At 44.8% G+C, this 20452-nt stretch overlaps 1 protein-coding gene across 1 annotated transcript; it reads left to right on the top strand.

Moving 5' to 3' along the window:
• The first annotated feature begins 527 nt into the window (after positions 1-527).
• LOC308617024 (uncharacterized protein) lies at positions 528-10768 on the top strand. The gene is made up of 4 exons (XM_081233679.1): positions 528-858; positions 6577-6701; positions 7557-7617; positions 8270-10768. The coding sequence occupies exons 2-4, from the start codon at positions 6602-6604 to the stop codon at positions 9309-9311; spliced, it is 1203 nt and encodes a 400-aa protein (XP_081089805.1). The 5' UTR covers positions 528-858; positions 6577-6601; the 3' UTR covers positions 9312-10768.
• The last annotated feature ends 9684 nt before the right edge of the window (positions 10769-20452 follow it).

Raw genomic sequence — 20452 nt, 5'->3', positions numbered from 1 at the left:
TGCATTTAAAAAAAAAAATCAGATTTCGAGACCAAAGTGGAAAAAATACGGTTTCCCTGAAAACTCAGACACAATGATATCAATTTTCAGTGTAGGTGCTGGTATACTAGAGGTCGTGGTCTCTAAAGCCCCAGGTCGACACCTGACCCTGGAAGTCACCAGTCTCCCGCGTCCTGTCCAGTCCCGCCTCCAGACACGGGGTGCTCCGCGTGGAAACTGAGTCAGGACATCCGAGACCAGAAAGGAGTACGAAGAAGGACCGTCGAGCTGTGGGCTGACGCCAAGTCCGACCAGCAGGGAGCGAGTTCCGTTCGGAGGCCGCATCCCGTGCAGGTAGTTCCGCGTCCAGGGTAGAAGGCCGGACAAAGACAGGGCAGAAGCTGAGAATCCACGTTTCCGCCCGGCTCTTCCACGTGATCCCTGCCCCCGCCCATATCCCAGACAGGGTCGGTGCAGACACTCAAGTTGCCCAATCAGGGGCGCCGGGGCCTGTAGCACTATCCTCAGAGGCTCCAAAGGTGGTGCCCGAAGCGCTGTGCAATCAGAGTGCGTGCGTCGGGGAACTACCCAATCAGAGTCCCCATGGGGAGGGAGTACTTGGAGAACCGTCCAATCAGAGGGCGAGGAAACCCAATTCTATCCAATCAGGGCATGGGGCCCGGAACACCGTCCAATCAGGGCCGGGGGGCGGGCACGCTCCCAGCCCGTGTAGGGGGTCGTTCTCGGCCGGCAGTGGTGCTGGTGCGCTACTCCGGGCAGCCCGAGGTCAATCTTCCCCATCGCTCTCACCTGCCCAGGTCGCGGGGCCGCGAGACCGCGGGAAGGACTCCCGGCAGAGTCCGGAGCGGGGCGGAGATGGTGAGTGCGCTGGCCGGGTCGGAGACTGGGAGGGGCTGGTTCGAACCGGCAGGAACCAGCTGGAAGTTGACGCGGGCCGGGGTCTCCACGCCCCTCCCCCAAGGTCCCGGCCAGAGTCCCCGCCCTTGGTCGCGGGGTGGGGGGTCCCCCTGTATCCCCTGCTTTTTCTTTACTGACTCACCAAGCTTCCTAAACTATGAGGCTTTAAACGAGGGGATCTTTTAATTTCTCATTTGTTTATCGCAACCACAGGGGGGAGGGTATATAGCACTTATTAGACATTCAAGGTTTTTTTCATTAAATGGATGGATTCTGGTGCCCATGGGATTGAGTTTCTCGCATGTAAAAAACTAGGATTAGAGTCAGCATTTCAAGTACAAAGAATGAGTTGCAATTACAGTGAACCTGTAGATGAATTCGAGGGTGGATCTACATCCTGTACGGTATTGAACTTTGCGATCCACGGTCTTGGTATGTCTCTCCATTAATTTCCTTTAATAATGTTCTACTGTTTTCGTCATGTTTTACAAAACCTTTGTTAGACTTGTTCTGCATGTAATGTTGATGCTGATTTAAATGGTATCTTAAAAAAAAACTGTTCCTGGTACATAGAAGTAAACTCATTTTTGAGCATTTTTCTTAGTGTCTTTGTTAGGTGCAAGCATAGATTTTAATTATTGATCTGTAAAATCTTTGAATCTTTACTTACAAAATCTTACCTGCAAATAATGATACTTCAGTTTTTTTCTTGTCCTGTCATTTTACCTTTTTCTTTTCTTTTTAAATGATTCATCAGGACCTCCTGTCCAGTGTAGAATAAGGTACTTTGTGTGTCTTGTCTTCTTGACAAGAGAGCTGTTTTACTATTTCAGATTTTTCATTTAACATTGCAGTAAGTGTTTTTATGCACCATCTTCCCCAGGTAGCCATGTTCCTTCTAGTTCTGATGTATTAAATTTTTATGTCCATTAATGATAGTCATTGTTTTGGATTTGAGGACAACGAATTATGATTTTTCTGCATTTCTATTAATATAGTAAAATGGATTAACTTTTGTATACTGAAAACTACAAAAAAAACTTTAATTTTTATTGGAGTATAGTTGCTTTACAATGTTATGTTAGTTCCTGCTGTACAGCAAAGTGAATCAGTTATACGTGTACATATATCCCCTCTTTTTAAGATTTCCTTCCCATTAACGTCACCACGGAGCACTGAGTAGAGTTCCTGGTTTTATAAAATGGATTAATTTTTGAACATTATTGCATTCCTAGAATAAAATGAGCTTGGTTGTGGGACTTCCCTGGCGGTCCAGTGGTTAGGACTCCATGCTTCCACTGCAGGGGGCACGGGTTCGATCCCTGGTCTGGGAACTAAGATCCCACATGCCCCATGGCTCGGCAGAAAAAAAAAAAGCTTGGTTGTGCTTGATTATGCACATTACTCATTATTTAGGGAACTAATTTTTAATAGAATTTTGCACCTGTGTTTGTTAATGATAGTTTATTTTTTTCATTTGTACTATTCTGCTCTTGGCATGTCTCTGAAAAAGGAATTGTTTTCTGCTCATAGAATTATTGATCTCGTTAATACTTAATAAAACTAGCCTGTAAAACAATTTGGGATTTTTGTTTCCTTTTTGTGAATGTTTGAAAACACCCTTTTATTATCTTTAAATTACTTTCGACTACTGAGTAGTATGGAAGTACTCAGATTTTAAAATTTTATTTTAGACCATTCCCCTCCTCTCGTGTTTAATCCCTAGAACATCCCTAATTATGTCTGCTTTTTCATTTGTAACTTTATTTGCCCATGCTTTGTTTTTCTTGAAAAAAATTGTCAGAGGTTGCAATCTGATTAGTTCTAAGAGATGTGGTTTGTATGGTTTTTTGTTTTGGACTCGCTGCACAGCTTGTGGGATCTTGGTTCCCCAACCAGGAGTTGAACCCAGGCTCTTGGCAGTGAAACCACAGAGTCCTAATGACTGGACCGCCAGGGAATTCCCAAGAGATGTGTTTTTAGCCTCCCTTTTATATCGTTCATTTTGCCCTTCACATTTCATTCTGTGCTTTCTTCTTTTATTCTGCTTCTCTTTTTCCAGATTCTTGAGTTCATTTTTAGCCCATTGGTACTGTTCTTTCTTTCTTTTTCTGGGAGTAGATGGTGCTTCTGCTCTTGGCTGGGACACTTTGATTCTAGTGTCTCTCCAGTGGGACACGGTGAAGTTAACAAGCACTTGAAACCTTTCCAGAGGTTTTGTGAAATCATGACATTGTTTCTAATCCTTATAGTTTAAAAATGCAGTGGCATTAAAAACAAACAAAAAACCAAGCAACGGTATCCATTTCCAATGTTACCCAGATGGTTATGTCTCTGTTATGATTTCACCCTGCCCCAGTCCCTTTGCTCATGTTCCTAGTTCCAAATGCCTTCATTGTCCTGTATTTTACCTACAGCACTTAACCCTTCATCTAGATAATATTCAATTTACTTATTGTCTTCCACTATGAGATTTTAAGATCCATGCGGTTCAGAATTTTTCTCAAGTGCTGTATCTCTGCATGTAGTAGGAATTATCACCTAAATAGATTTTCAGCAAATGAATGAGTCAGAGCTACAGCTGTATAGAGAAGCAACTTGCCTGAGACAGAGGGCTTTGCCAGGAGAAAGAGCCCAAGGATGTCTGATGTGAAGAGAATGTTCCATTTTTCTAGTCTCCACTGTCCTCTCCAGGAGACAGGCAGAGTCTAGATCTGCACTGTCCACTAGAGCACCCCTGGCCACACATGGCTGTTGAGCTCTTGTACAGCTATCAAAATTGAGTTGGGTGCATGTGTGAGATCCATACCAGATTTCTAGCATTAAGTATGACAAAAATAACATAGACTATCTCAGTAATTATGTTAGTTATGTACTGAAACGATCTGTGTACTTGTATTTAGTGGGCAAAATGAAAATTATTAAAATTTCAATACAGGGACTTCTCTGGTGGTCCAGTGGTTAAGACTCCATGCTCCCAATGCAGAGGGCCCAGGTTCGATCCCTGGCTGGGGAACTAGATCCCACATGTCACAAGTGAAGATCCCACATGCCGCAACGAAGATCCCACGTGCCGCAACTAAGACCTAGTGTGGCCAAATAAATAAGTAAATAAATATTAAAAATTTCAATACGACTTTTTTATAAGGTAGCTACAAGAAAATTCAAATTTGGATATATTGTCTGTATTGTCTTCCTATTTAATGGCACTGCTCCACAGGCCAAACCCAGCCTGCCACCTATTTGCATAAATAAAGTTTTATTGGCACACCACCACATCCATTCTTTGACATGTTGTCTCTGGCTACTTCTGTGTGACAAAGGCAGACCTGAGCAGTTGCAACAAAGACCACATGGCTAGAAAAGCCTAACAATGTACTATCTGACATTTGCAGACAAAGCCTGCTGATCTCTGCTCTAGGTCATTGTACACATTTTGAGGAATAATGGGCATAACAACATGTATATACAGAAATGCAGCTGCTAGACATTTAGGCTTTTAAAGCAGTCAGACCTACGTACAGGGTTCTAATTGGGTAACATGGAGCATATTATTAATTGATTCTGTCCTTTTGAGTTTCCTCTGCTACATACTGATTGTAATGATATCTACTGTGAGATTTATTATGATACATAAATGAACTCAGGTGTGCAAAATATTTCACACATCATGGATGCTCAAAGAGCACATTTTCTTTCTTTTTTTTTTTTTTTTCTGATACGTGGGCCTCTCACTGTTGTGGCCTCTCCCGTTGCAGAGCACAGGCTCCGGACGCACAGGCTCAGCAGCCATGGCTCACGGGCCCAGCCACTCTGCGGCATGTGGGATCTTCCTGGACCGGGGCATGAACCCGTGTCCCCTGCATGGGCAGGCAGACTCTCAACCACTGTGCCACCAGGGAAGCCCCACATTTTCTTATTAATGCTGTTGTGAGACTGTTACAGGTTTTTTTTTTTTTTTTTGCGGTATGTGGGCCTCTCACTGCTGTGGCCTCTCACACTGCAGAGCACAGGCTCCGGACGCGCAGGCTCAGCAGCTATGGCTCACGGGCCCAGCCGCTTCGCGGCATGTGGGATCTTCCCAGACCGGGGCACGAACCTGCGTCCCCTACATCGGCAGGCGGACTCTCAACCACTGCGCCACCAGGGAAGCCCTGTTACAGGTTTTGATGGCTTTTAAATGTCACCTGATACACAGCAGTGGAAGAGTTAGTTGAATTTTATCTGTGGATAAAAGTTTGTTTTGAGACAGTGCTAGATACCAGAGTACCTTGGTAATTAGTAATTAAGGATGCCCAAAGCAGCTGACTTTACTTACCAGCCTCATGAGAGAGTGTTCCCATTCTGGAGCATTCTAGTTCTGCTGCTGTTTATTGAACATGTAAATCGTATCCCCTGCATTGGACTGTGGCAGCCTATGTTCACACCTCTGCATGTGGAAGCTGATAGAGTGATGCACTTCCTCAAAAGCCAGGCTCTTGGGGGACCCTGCGAGCCATCAGATTCCATGCTTGGGGTTGGGCAGTTATGCCTGTCTGCATGCCACGGAGTGCAGAAATGACTGCTGTGTGTAGTGCCCCTAGGAGGCTGGTGTATAAGTCAGTGCCTCTGGCTTTTCAGTGGGAGCAGATGTCCTTTGGGAGGAAGGTGCCACCTGATCCCTTTATACCTTTTATGATCTGGGCAGATTCACAGCCAAACCCTTCTGGACTTCAATTAATTCATTTCTACAGTGGGCTCAGAACTGCCTCTTCACAGGCAGGAAGGACCAGGGCACTCTTTTCTGGGGAAGGCAAGGCTGTTCTGGTGTCTTGTGACATCAGTGACATCAGTTGAGGAAGAGCCACCACCCATAATTTTGACATCACTCATAATTATCAGCCCTCAGGCCCCTGAATGCAGGCACTGTCGTGAGGTCTGAAGTCTTAGGCTTCCCTTCTCTTGGCTGGGCTCCAACTTGTCAGTACACTGACTGCCTCCTGGAGAGCATGGAGAGAAAGGAAAAGGTGCTGTTTTATAAAAGAACAGGAGACAGATAAGTAAATATTAATGCTTCGCATAAAGGTGGACCTGCCAGTTTATGATGGATTGGAATTTTCCAAGGAACTATATCTATCTCAGGGCCTGGGTTGAAGGTTGGGCATAATCAGGCCTCTTGAGAATCAAATTGTTCGTGAGGGGGCAAGCAAGAAATGCCTCTGGACCCTCACTGTGTTTTAATTCATTAAAACCTCATCCAGGCCTGACTTAGTTTCATATCATGCTTTGGCCTGTATTGGACCACGAAGAAGGAGATGAAATCATTTTCATTACAAGGAACTGATGTTTTTAAAGATAAAATACTTGTTTTATTTGTACAGTATTTCTTCCATATCTCCAATGTATTGTGGACTGTTCTGGACCCTTCAGATGGAGGGGAAGAGTGGAAGGAGCCAGAGTCAAACTAGAGAGATAGGTGTTAAATCTATGAGGCAGGCTGGCATCTTGGAGGAAGTCAGCACTGAAGAGAGGGGAAGAGATGATGACAGAGCCCTAGAGTTGATGGGAGACCACAGAACCATGGATGAACTTGCTGTGAATTGAGTCCTGGTTCCCCAGTACTGTCAGCCTCCCCCTTCCTTCTGCACACACAGGTGGAGAGTGGTACCTTGCTAAACCAGAATTTGTTGGATGTTTTAGGAGTCTGGTTTTTGAAGATGTGGCTATGGACTTCACCCCAGAGGAGTGGGCTTTGTTGGATCCGGCTCAGAGGAACCTCTACAGAGATGTGATGCTGGAGACCTTCAGGAACCTGGCCTCAGTGGGTATGGATGACATCATTGCTTTACTGACTCTCTAGAGGACAGGTATCCCCAAGCTATTGAGCTTGCTCTAGAACTTGGGCTGAACAGTGGGAATTTATTGCTAAGTAAGATAGACATGGTCACATTACTACGGAGCAAATAGTCTAACAGCTTTCTCATGTATGTATGAAACCTACTACTTTCTCATTAAATGTTTTTAGCCTCTGTTAAGGGTTATAACTGTTCCTTAAGAGGAACAGCCCTTGTTGAGGAACATTACATTTGGAAATATTAATTAGAAAAAGAAATTACTCTTCTTTCTGTGGAAGTTGAATTTTGCAGATATGTTAGCTTCCCTTTTTTTGACTTTTCATCCATCCTCATGAATGGCCTTGCCCACATTGAAAGACCTTCCATAGTTCCTCTTTGAAAGTTTATATTTAGGCATATGCCTTTTGTCCAATTCTGTCCTATGTTGCTTCCTGACAATAGGGCATTTATGTCACCAGAAGTCTCAATCTTCATGGAAGTATTTCCAGTAAATTGCCCACCATTCTGTCTTCTTGTCCTTATTATTGTTAAAGTCCTGAAGTAGCCAGAACTCCTCCAATTCTTTTTTTATGCAAAAGTGTATTTTTCCTTATAAAATTTATCTCTTGGGTTGCTCTTGCAAAGAAATGTACATGTTTCCTACTTATTTTCTTGCCTTAATCCCACAAGTTCATTCCAAAGAAAGTAAACTTGTTACTATTTTTCATATTATGGCACTCAAAATCAATGGGTTAAGTCCTGTACAGTGAATGTTTGGGGAAGAAGTATGAAATGAACAGAATATAGTAAGTTTCAGAAGAAATGATTCCTGGTTCTTCATTTTAGGAGAAAACTGGAAATGCCATAGCATTGAAGATGAGCACAAGAACCAGGGAACACATTTGAGGTGAGTGACACATACATTAGAGAAAGTAGGTCTCAGGAGAGAGTGCTATGATATTAATAAGTGTGTAGATATATGTCAGATCTTAAGTGTTTACAGAGAATTTTCACAAGACAGTTTTATAAACATGATACAGTTGTTGGCTGATTGAGACGTAGTTCAGTTGTAAACAATTGTCAGGAAAAAAAATCCCATATATAACAAACAGTGAAAATGGTACCTCAGGTTGAGCCCTCTGTCAGAGCACTCAGCTTATATCACTTTGAAACAATTCTAACAGGGCAAGAAACATACACATTCACTGAAAATGGTAAAAGTGTAATCATATATATATATATATATATATATATATTTTTTTTTTTTTTTTTTTTTTTTTTTTTTTGCGGTACGCGGGCCTCTCACTATTGTGGCCTCTCCCTTGCGGAGCACAGGCTCCAGACGTGCAGGCTCAGCAGCCATGGCTCATGGGCCCAGCCGCTCCGCGGCATGTGGGATCTTCCCGGACCAGGGCACGAACCCATGTCCCCTGCATCGGCAGGCGGACTCTCAACCACTGAGCCACCAGGGAAACCCTAAAAGTGTAATCATATTAATCATTAAAAGCCATAATGAATTGTTAACAAATCATTAGTAATATGATTCCTATTTTTAACAGATGGCGTGTGGTGGAGATACCCTCAGAAAATAATGAAAGTAATCAATGTGGAGAAACCAACCAGATTTCCAATCTTATTGTACATAAGAGACTTTCTACTGGAGTAAAATCCTATGAATACAATAAGTTTGAAAAACCCATCATGGATTCTTCATCCCTCAAGAGTCCCATAGCATCATCTCAACATGGACAAAAACCCTATCAATGTAAGGAATGTGGGAGAACTTTTATTTCTTACTCATCCTTTGGGGCACACATAAGAGCTCACACTGAAGAGAAACCCTATGCATGTAAAGAATGTGGAAAAGCCTTTATATATTTCTCCAAACTTAGAGTCCATATAAGAACTCACACTGGAGAGAAGCCTTATGAATGTGAAAAATGTGGGAGAACCTTCAGATCTCCCTCAAACCTTTGGACACATAGAGAAACTCATACTGTTGAGAAACCCTATGCTTGTAAAGAATGTGAGAAATCCTTCTCTTCTCCCTCTTCTCTTAGAAAACATGTGAAGGTTCACAGTACAGAAAAAGCCTATGAATGTAAGGAATGTGGAAAAGCCTTCCTTCATTCTTTTTACCTGATCATACATGCAAGGATGCACACTGGAGAGAAAGCCTATAGATGTGTGGAATGTGGGAAAGCCTACAGCTGGCCCTCAGACCTTAGGATTCACATGAGGACACACTCTGGAGAAAAGCCTTATGAATGTAAACTGTGTGGAAAATCTTTCAGTTCTTCTTCGTCCTTTAAGGGACATTTGCGAACTCACACTGGAGAGAAACCTTACGCATGTAACAAATGTGGGAAAGCCTTCAGTAGTCCTTCATACTTTAGAACACATGTGCGAATTCACACTGGAGAGAAACCCTATGTGTGTAAGCAATGTGGGAAAGCTTTCAGTTGGTCATCATCTTTTCGAGGACATTGGAGAACTCACAGTAGAGAGAAACCGTATGAATGTAAGGAATGTGGCAAAGCTTTCAGTAGGCTTTCATCCTTACAAAGATGTGTGAGAATTCACACTGGGGAGAAACTCTGAATGTCAGCAGTGTGGGAAAGCCTTTTATACTCCCCTATCCTTAAAAAAAAACACATGGAAACTCAGGAAGGAAACTCCATGCCAGTTCCAATGATGGAAGGCCTGCATGCAGTTTACATGTATTGTGCACCACAAATTGCATAGCATTGGAAAATATTTACAAAGGTCTTGGATATACTGTTGGCTTTATTAGCGCCTTAAAGTAGATCCCTATCACACTATTTCCAGTTCTTTCTGAGAATAACATCTAGGAGATAATAATTCTTTAAGTTATTACTTTGCCAGGGCTGCCCTAACAGATTGCCACAGAGTTGGTGGCTTAAAGAAACAAATGTATTTTCTTCCAGTTCTGGGTACTAAAAATTGGAAATCAGGCATTATTAGGGTTGGTTCCTCATGAGGGTTCTGAAGAAGAATCAGATCCATGTGCTCTACAAACTTCCAGTGGCTACAGCAATCCCTGGTGTTCTTGGCTTATGGACGCCATCATTTATTTATTTATTTTTTGGGCGGGGCATACTGTGAGACATGCAGGATCTTAGTTCCCTGACCAGGGATTGAAACTGCACCCCATGCAGTGGAAGCACAAAGTCCCAACCACTGGACTGCCAGGAATAGACACAAGCGTGCATCATTCCAATTTCTGTCTTAATTTTTTTTTTTTTGCGGGACATGGGCCTCTCACTGTTGTGGCCTCTCCCGTTGCGGAGCGCAGGCTCCGAAAGCACAGGCTCCGCAGCCATGGCTCACAGGCCCAGCTGCTTCGCGGCATGTGGGATCTTCCCGGACCAGGGCACGAACCCATGACCCCTGCATCGGCAGGCGGACTCTCAACCACTGTGCCACCAGGGAAGCCCTGTCTTAATTTTTTTAATTAATTAATTTAATTTTGGCTGCATTGGGTCTTCATTGATGCACACAGGCCTTCCCTAGTTGCGGCAAGCAGGGGCTACTCCTCGTTGAGGCACACAGGTTTCTCACTGCGGTGGCCTCTCTCGTTGCGGAGCACGGGCTCTAAGTGCATGGACTTAAGTAGTTGTAGCGCACGGGCCCAGCTGCTCTATGGCATGTGGGATCCTCCTGGACCAGGGCTCGAACCCATGTCCCCTGCATTGGCAAGCGGATTCTTAACCACTGTGCCACCAGGGAAGCCCAATTTCTGTCTTAACATCCCCTTCTCTTGTAAGGACACCTGTCATTGGATTCAGGGCGCACTCTAGGATGATCTCATCTTGAGATCCTTATTACATTTACAAAGACTCTTTTTCCAAATAAGTTCACATTCACGGGTTCTAAGTGGACATATCTTTGGCGGGGAGGGGAGAGGCACCATTCTACCCACTACGTACCTTGTCAGCCAAATTACATACCTTTTGGTATATAGTGTTTTCATCATGAATTGCTTATATAAAGGTTATTTACACTATGAAATCTTTTGGACCCATAGATCTTTTGAAGTGTGTGTGTGTGTGTGTGTGTGTGTGTGTGTGTGTGTGTATATATATATATATATATATTTTTTTTTCCACACCACATGGCATGTGGGATCTTAGTTTCCCCAACCAGGGATCAAACCCACACCCCCTGAAGTAGAAGTGTGAAGTCTTAACCACTGGACTGCCAGAGAAGTTCCCCTGAGTGTATTTTAAAATACGTAACTAGTGGAATGTTAGTTTTATTTGTTTCTAATTATTATTACATTCCAGTCCACAATTTGGATCTTCCTGCAAGCTCCAACATGTCCACCCACACCACTGATTTTATACTTTCTTGGTTGATGACCTTCTCTGACATTCTCTCTTTTCTCCAGTTCTTACCATATTTGTGTTGGGTCTAATTTGTGTAGTGAACATCTTATATCTAGTGGCCCTGTGTTCCTGACTCTATCCTGAAAGTTACAGTTGTGATGTCAGAAAACACTTAGGACTTTATTTCCTGATTGCATTGTTGAGTGGTTGCATTTACCCTGTACTTTTTGTTTCCAGACAGTTCCACATGAGAGATGGGCACTGTGTAGTTATATGAAGCAGATTGTGTGAGTTTTCTGTTATTCACAGCTGAATGCAGTCTCTAAACAATGAACTTAATATGTGGTCAGTAATTAAAATTTTCATGCTTGCAAAATAAGATACATATTTTTAAAGTCCGACACAAGGTTCTGTACATATTTCTTAGAAAAATCCAAGTAAAACTGGTTTTATGATTGCTGTATACTTAAACATTATCTTTCATGTATTGAGAGAGGATATGTTAAAATATTCCAATACAGGGCTTCCCTGGTGGCGCAGTGGTTGGGAGTCCATCTGGCAATGCAGGGGACGTGGGTTCTTGCCCCGGTCCGGGAGGATCCCACATGCCGCAGAGCGGCTGGGCCTGTGAGCCATGGCCGCTGAGCCTGCGTGTCTGGAGCCTGTGCTCCGCGATGGGAGACGCCACGGCGGTGAGAGGCCCGCGTACCGTCAAAACAAAACAAAACAAAAAAAAGAAACCTACTGTTCAGTGCCCAGAAGAGGGACAGACTGTGCAGCATGTGTGCTGGGGGGATATGGAACTAATAAATCACTGCCATTTAAAAAAAAAAAAATTCCAATACAATTATGTATTATCAAATCAGTAATATAATTTTTGTCTTTTCAAACATGTTCTGAGATTATAGTACATAACTATCTTAAATTTTTTCATGTGAATTTTCTTATAATAGTTTTCCATTAAAGCAACTTATTCATTCATAAGAATAAAAGTTTATATACTGGCTATGTCAGTGCCCACGAACCAGAACCCAAGAGAAACACACCTGCAGTTGAACAAAACTGGGTTTGTTGACTTATATGCAGTGGGGTGACTACATAGCATGATGAACAACAGGACATCTCAGAAATTCTATGTTAGAAAGGACATACGGGAATCAGACTTATTTCAGATGATTTGGGGAGACACTTCAAAGAAGCTTTGCACCAGTTTGGCTGTTGCCAGGAAGTGTGCAGTAAAGTATTAACTCAGCAGGCTTTGGTTGCTCAATCTCCACACTTTTCAAAGAGCGCACTGGTTCTTGACCAGCTCCTGGGAAATAAGTTCTGAGTCCTTGGAATATTCTGCCCGATAAGACTGTTTTGTCTGCCTGAGGCCTTGGGCCACACTTTTTATCAGTTTGACTAGATAGTTTATGCTAACAGTGTGACTTAAGGTGAATGCCTGTTTTGTATGCGTAAGGCCATAGGTGAAGCTGTATCCATTTGACCGCTGAGGAAAATAGCTGGAGACTGAGTGGCTAAGCTCAGTTATGTGGGCTCTACATGACCTCCCAATAAAAATCTGGAGACCAAAGCTCAGGTGAGCTGCGATTGGCAGCACTTCACATGTTGTCACTCACTGCTGGGTGCTGTCCACGTGACTGTACTGAGAGACGATAACTGGAAGCTTGCTCCTGATTTCTCCTCCACTTCACCATATATTTGCCTTTTCCCTTTGCTGCTTTTAATCTGTATCCTTTCACCATAATCATGATATAATGGCTTTTCTGAATCCTGTCAGTCCTAATGAGTCACCAAGTCTGAGACAGCTCTTGGGGACTTTTTTTTTAATAAAATTTATTTATTTTATTTATTTATTTCTGGCTGCATTGGGTCTTTGTTACTGTGCGTGGGCTTTCTCTAGTTGCAGCGAGTGGGGGCTACTCTTTGTTGCGGTGAGCGGGCTTCTCATTGCAGTGGCTCCTTTTGTTGCGGAGCATGGGCTCTAGGTGCGTGGGCTCAGTAGTTGTGGCTTGCAGGCTCTAGAGCACAGGCTCAGTAGTTGTGGCGCATGGGCTTAGCTGCTCCATGGCGTGTGGGATCTTCCTGGACCAGGGCTCGAACCCATGTCCCCTGCATTGGCAAGCGGATTCTTAACCACTGTGCCACCAGGGAAGTCCTTGACTGGGAATTTTAATATTTCTTGTTTAGAAGGCAAAAAAGAGGGCTTCCCTGGTGGCGCAGAGGTTGAGAATCCGCCTGCCAATGCAGGGGACACAGGTTTGAGCCCTGGTCCGGGAAGATCCCGCATGCCGCGGAGCAACTGGGCCCATGAGCCACAACTACTGAGCCTGCACGTCTGGAGCCTGCGCTCCACAACAAGAGAGGCCACGATAGTGAGAGGCCTGCGAACCACGATGAAGAGTGGTCCCCGCTCGGCGCAACTGGAGAAAGCCCGCGTGCAGCAACGAAGACCCAACACAGCCAATTAATTAATATTAATTGATTGATTTTTTTTAAAGGCAAAAAGAAGGGACTGGGGCTAAAATTAACTTGTAAGGAAACAAGTCAGTTTTGTTAGCTAGACTAGGAGAAATTTTCATCATTTTTGTGATTTGCATAATTCTTTTGATCCTGTGTGACGACATGATCACAGAGTGCTCTTGCTTGTGCCTAACCCCATAACATAACACCCAGTGGCCTTGTCTGATGACAGTGTTGTTTAAAATGGTTTCTGTTTAAGGGACCTGCCTGGTGGTCCAGTGGTTAAGACTCTGCACTTCCACTGCAGGGGGCGCAGTTTCAATCCCTGGTCGGGGAACTAGGATCCTGTTTGCCACCACGTGGCATGGCCAAGAAACTGAAAAAAAAAAAAAAAAAAAAAAAAAAAAAGTTTCTGTTCAGCAGAACACCACAGCCTAGGAGTGAAGACCAGGCCAGGTAGATCCCCATCTCAAGGGCTGATTCTTTTTTCTCACTATGTGAACATTTTGGTATGTTTACTATATATCTGCCACTGTTTTGTTTCCCATAAATTAGTTCAGTTAATGTAAATTGAGGTAATCCTCCAAAACTATAATGTAGATACTCTGATATCCTTTTGTGAGTTAACTGGGGCCTACAGATTACAAAGCTAGCAAGTGGTAAAGACAGGATCAGGATTCAAAACAAAACCTAGCCCTGAGACCATGCTCTTCACCGCATGTTAGTCTTTGAACCTCCTTTAATACACCCACCATTCTAAGCTCAAAACAAAATTAGGCCCAATCATGGCACACATGGTAGACTCTCAATGCAGAAGCAGGAAACAAGTCCTTGCAGTTCTGATTTGGCATCAAAGATGGAAATATGTGTCTTGGTGGAAAATAATCCATGATAAGAGAGAGAATAGAGAAAGCAGGAGGGTATAGTCTGTATTTTTTTTTCCTCTGAAAGGCGGGGGCATCAGTGAGTGAGGATGTGTTCATTAACTTATAATTCCATCATCTAGTGTCTTAAGTAAACACTACTAAAGGAAATGCTCAAGGGAAGTAGAATAATGAGTCTCCATAAAAATAAAATCCTACAGACTTGTGGTTGCCCAGGGGGAGGGGGTGGGGAAGGGAAGGATGGGGAGTTTGGGATTAGCAGGTACAAACTATTATATATAGGATGAATAAACAAGGTCCTACTGTATAGCACAGAGAACTATATTCAATATCCTGTGATAAACCACAATAGAAAAGAATATGAAAAAGTATATATGACTGAATCACTTTGCTGTACAGCAGTAATACAACATTGTAAATCAAGTATACTTCAATAAAATTTGAAAAATAAAATTCTACTCATGGTTCAATTTGCAATAATTAAAAGCTTTAGGGGCTTCCCTGGTGGCGCAGTGGCTGAGAGTCCGCCTGCCGATGCAGGGGACACGGGTTCGTGCCCCGGTACGGGAAGATCCCACATGCCGTGGAGCGGCTGGGCCCGTAAGCCATGGCCGCTGAGCCTGCGCGTCCGGAGCCTGTGCTCCGAGAGGGGAGAGGCCACAACAGTGAGAGGCCCACGTACTGCAAAAAAAGAAAAAAAAAAAGCTTTAGCTCATGTGATATGTACTTAGGAATTGGAAAGGGTTTCTGTCATCAGTGTCCCATCATTTATTTGGGCCACAGAGTGTGGCTGTTTATAATTCTTTTGAAAGAACTGTAAATTGGATTATATATTTGGCATTATCATTTTGCTATTATAGTATAGTCCAATGAGAGTTTTGTATCCCAGAAATCAGAGTTGCCCCCTAGTTTGCAAAAGGAATATGGTCATTTGCACAGCTATACCCTAGCATATGCTTTTTCCTATGAGCAGAATGATACCTATACAAGCTCTCGGAAATGTCCCAGTAGATGCAAGGAAAACTGCAGTCAGTGATGGGATTTTTCCACATCATAAATCCATTTCAGCTCTCAAATTCCTTTCCCAAGCCCATTTCTGTGTCTTTTTGCTGAGAGACTTCATTAAGGGATCCACACCTGTCTCCATTTTGGGAATATTTCCCCTAAGCAATGCCATGTGGCAGTGAGTGGGAACAGAAAACAAGGGCAACCAGGGCCCAGGACAGTTACTAACAAACTGTGGGCCAAGGGCAGAGGAACCGGCTCTCGATCATCTTCAGCTCAGCAGCAAGTACCAGGGTCACCACCGCCTCGACGCTGGACCCACAGACGCCGCATGTGCAATCACAGCCCCTATGTCGCAGTCGACCACCACGGGTCAGGAGCAATCGGGGCTGGGGCTCAGGGCTGCACATGCGCAGTCCACACCTAGAGCCACCTGGACTCTGGCTCCCTAGTCATTCGCAGGCTCCAGACCAGCTTTAAAGAGCCCTCCCTTTTGTCCTCCAAGTTCACTCACTTCCTGGGACACCACCCCAGGGAACCTGAGCCCCTTGAAAAATGCAGCTGGAAGAAAGCCCGCAGAGACTAGATTCCAGGCCCTCATTGCTTCCAGCACACAACGTGGCCTCCACGCCCCACCAGCTGTCCCCAGAGGCTGCTGGCCGTTGTGACCTTTGTCGACTGCCCAGGTTCAAGTGGATTATCCTCCCCTTGTTAGTAGCTGCGGCCTCTGGTTTTCCAGAAAAGCCCGAAAGGACGCCAGGCAGGGCCGAAGGTAGCAGGAATCTCTGCCTTCTAGTCCGGCCTCACTGGACCTCACTTCCGCCCGTAACCAGGTACTGAGGCCAGGTGAGGGGTTGCGAGGTTTCCCGAGGCTTCAACCTCCCTTCCGTCCCCAACCATGGCTGCCACTGGGAAGGCAGCTAGGTGCTAAGGAAACCACAGCAGATGCTGAGAGACTTAGTAGAGGATACGACAGCTAAAGAGGGATTGCACACCTTGGCAGCCCCAATGCAGTTCCTCCCTGAAAACAAAGGGACAACCAAACCCTCTGTATTGTCAGGTAGTGAGGGGCCTGTTCTTGGAAGAGACCTAAAGCAGAGTGGCTGGCTGGAGTATCCTTGACAAGGGATGTTGGCCCTTGACTCTCAGGGCCTCAGGCTTTTATCATGTGGTGGTGATGTCCCCTTGGCAGTTCTTATGATGAGTGCCTTCGAATGTTATGCACGGTGAGGGCTCATCATTGTGAGGTCCCCTCCCTCACCAGGTCGGCTGAAAGACCCTCCTTTGGGATTTGTTTTGAGTGCCAAGGGACATCACTCTGCCACATGGGAAGGGGGTGAGAACTGTATGGATCTGTTATGAGCTTTGAACAAAACCCTCATTGTCTGTGTGTGAATATATAAGTATCTGAACCTGGTCATTCAACTAGCATTTATTGATCACCTATATACCAGGTCCTGTTCTACATGCTGGAGATGCAGCAATGAATAGACACATACACACCCACACAAAGTCATGGGGATGTAATGAACAGCAAGGTGACTATAGTTAATAATACTGTACTGTGTATTTAAAAGTTACTAAGAGAGTAGATCTCAAAAATTTCAGTATACACACTGGGGAAAACCCAGAGACAGAGAAACACTACAGTCATCCATGCAGTGAGATGCACAGACAATCGGCACTCCTGTCAGGACACAGGAACCACCACTCAAACACCTGAACCTTCCCAGACAAATGCATGTGGTGGCATGACAAAATGACACAAACTTTGTCACTGGGACATACACGTGGACACACTCAGACACAGATACACAAATTCAGACACACTGGCAAAGATGATGTCTCCAGAGAAACTAACACACTCCCAGAGATACACAGCCTACGGCCTCTGCGACTCCCCCACTCCCCAACAGCTCTCTTTACTTAGAACTAACCAACCTCAGATACGTCATCTATTGCACTTGTTATCTCTCCTCCTGGAACAGGGACTTCACACTTCCTGAACCTGCACAGTTCAAAACGCCTCTCTCCCTAAGAACCACAAGAACCCAACCTGCGGAAGAAGTGTCAGGGGCCCGACGTGGCTTGGGTTGTGATGTTCCAGCCCCCCACACTGCTGAGGATTCTACCAGCAACACACTCATCACTACCTTTACCCTTTGTCACTTTGCTTTCCAACTGGAAACTCAATGCGGGCAGCAATGGTGTCTATCTTGTCGACTGGCAGCCATGTGTCCTGCACTGTGGTCCCCCCGGCAGCACTCTCTGCTGGTCTCATGTGCCCGTAGACTCCACCCTGTCTGCGCTGGGTGGCCCCAATGTCCTCCCGGAGACTCCGAGGATGGGCGCTTAGGGAGCACGGACCACACATCTCCAGGCCACAGAGATAAGTCTTGCTGATGCGCGAGAGGTGGTGACCCGACTTCCATCTTTCCCTGGGCAGCCTCTCAGTCGCCCCACCCACGAGCACCTGCACACTTCTGCGAAGTCTGCATCCCCCAGTGTCTCCAGAGGCGTTTAAGAGGCGGTCGCGTTGCATGCCTGGAGGAGTGTGGGGGCGGGGCTCTGGGCATCCGCTTCTGAGATCTCCATTTCCCACAGGCCACAGCGGCTGAGACTACGCTGAGCGCAGGCGTTGGTAGAAGTGTGCATGCACCACCATGGAGCGCGACCCAGAGGGGAGGGGAGGAGAAGGCGCGACCGGAAGTGAGAAGTTTGAGTGGGATTGGCGCACCTGCAACCTAAATCCTCCAGTGGTGGATGATCGTGGGGCAGTGGGTGTATGCGCGTGCGCGCCAACGGGCAGGCCATGGCTGGATGTCCCCTTGACGTCCCTGGAGGTTTTGAGATTGGTGTGCGCCTTGGAGCTTGTGGGCACTGAGCTGATGCTCCCGAGGAAGCAGGGGTTGCTGTGGCCACAGGCCATCTGTCGCTTTGTCGCAGGTTCTGCTACTGCTATGTTTCTGTCATCTCCCAGACCCATGCAGCTGCTGCAATGTTCCATGAGCGGGAGTGTAGAACCCTCATGATGTCTCCCAGCAAGAAGTCACAGGACCCGGCCTGATGCAATTTTAGAGCTGGATGGCCTAGAGACAGGCCCAGTAAAGGCATGACGCTGATGCCCAAGGATTAAGATGCCCCCAGGCAGGTCTCTTGGGGAGAACTGTAGGGGCACTTTTATGGTTCAGACCAGAGCATTCCCAGAGATCTCACTGGAGGAACCTGGCATAAACTTGGAGAAAGATTCCAGGAGCCCTTTCACTTCTCTCCTGTTGTGCGAGGCTAAGGACAGATGTGGTCCTTGCGGGTGTTTCCTAACTTTAGACCGAGTTCCAAGAATCTGTTTGGCCCCAAGTCTTTCTCTCTGCCCCCTCCAGGTCCTTCAGCATTTATTGAGGATCCCAAGATGGGGGTGGGGTGGGTGTCAAGGTTCAGGAGTTTTAAAATTCCCTTAGCAAACAAAGGCTTTGTTTTTCTATTATTTTTAATATACATGCAGTAAAATTCACTATTTTAAGTGAAGTGCCATGAGTTCTTATAAGAGATAACACCAACAGTCAAAATGAACACACCATCACCCTGAAAAGAACACAGGTGCCCATTTGTTCTCAAATGCCCCACCCATAATCACTGACTTGTTTGTTTCCTATACTCTTGTCCTATCCACATCTCATAAAAGGAAAGCCTTCCTTTGTCAGTCTTTTTGTAAAACTGGATGCCATTTTTCTAAAATTCAGAAATCACACTTGCCTTCCAGTGTTAAATGTCCAACACTTCCCAATAAAGATTAAGCAAAACTAAAACCTTCAAACCTGACATTCCATTTTTATGAGCTACATGAGTTTGGGCAACTCTGTGCTCCCCGTGCTTGTCATCGCCTGAATGATAGGAGGGAAGGAGGTACAGATGATTGTCAAATCACATCAAACTATGGAGTGCTATGAAAACCTAAGTTAGCACGGAAAAAAATTAGGGATTAGACATTAACTGCTCTTTTTTTTTTTTTTTTTTTGCGGTACACGGGCCTCAGTGTTGTGGCCTCTCCCGTTGTGGAGCACAGGCTCTGGATGCACAGGCTCAGCAGCCATGGCTCACGGGCCCAGCTGCTCTGCGGCATGTGGGATCTTCCCAGACCAGGGATCAAACCTGTGTCCCCTGCATCGGCAGGCAGATTCTCAACCACTGCGCCACCAGGGAAGCCCTCAACTGCTCTTTAATAAAAATAACTGACTGCTTCTGTTCTACCAATTAGTTTTAGCCAACCTCAACTACTTATGCTTTCTACACTCACCAAACACCAGCCCAAAACGGAAAATATATTCTTCCAAACAACCTCTGACTGGTACATCCCACTGTCTGTGCATTCATTCAAATTGCTTTAACTCAATACATCCATTTTCTTTGGTCAAACCAATGTGGTCCTGGTGGCTTTTGGGTAGAGACCTTGACAAAACCATTATTTAAGCTTTTATTATTAACAATGAATAAGCAATCCATTTAATGACAGATGTTGAAGTATGTAACAATAAGAATGTTTATATGACAAAAAACACCTTAACTTGTATATGCCAGCTAATATTGTCTCAGACTGTATAATGCTTAAATTAACAATATTAGTTGACTTAAAATCCATAATTGCAATGGAATACTTTAACATATTCTCAGTACATGAAAAATAATATTTGTTAGTATTACAGGTTGAACTGTGTTCCCCCCAAAATTCGTATTAAAAGTTCCAGTATCTCAGAATGTGACCTTATTTGAAAATATGGGGTTGTTGCAGATATAATTAGTTAAGATGAGGTCATACTAGAATAGGATGGGCCCTAACCCAATACATATGGTGTCCTTATAAAAAGAATGCCATATGAAGAGACAGGCATGCACAAGTAGAATGCCACGTGGAGATTTTTATTTTTTGGGGGGGCTGCGTTGGGTCTTCATTGCTGAGTGCGGGCTTTCTCTAGTTGCAGCGAGCTGGGGCTACTCTTCGTTGCAGTGCGCAGGCTTCTCTTGTTGCGAAGCACTGGCTCTA

The sequence above is a fragment of the Mesoplodon bidens genome, assembly GCF_964165515.1.
Source record: "Mesoplodon bidens genome assembly, chromosome: 4".
NCBI classification, from domain to species: domain Eukaryota; kingdom Metazoa; phylum Chordata; class Mammalia; order Artiodactyla; family Ziphiidae; genus Mesoplodon; species Mesoplodon bidens.
Note: the sequence above shows the minus strand (reverse complement) of the source record. Positions and strands in the feature narration are given on the sequence as shown.

What these genes read in the sequence shown, in the direction of transcription:
- LOC308617024 (XM_081233679.1), top strand. Translation starts at nt 6,602, where the DNA reads ATGGACTTCACCCCAGAGGAGTGGGCTTTGTTGGATCCGGCTCAGAGG. An exon ending in CAGGAACCTGGCCTCAGTGG is followed by an intron (nt 6,702 to 7,556) that starts GTATGGATGACA and finishes TCTTCATTTTAG; the next exon opens with GAGAAAACTGGAAATGCCAT. An exon ending in AACCAGGGAACACATTTGAG is followed by an intron (nt 7,618 to 8,269) that starts GTGAGTGACACA and finishes TATTTTTAACAG; the next exon opens with ATGGCGTGTGGTGGAGATAC.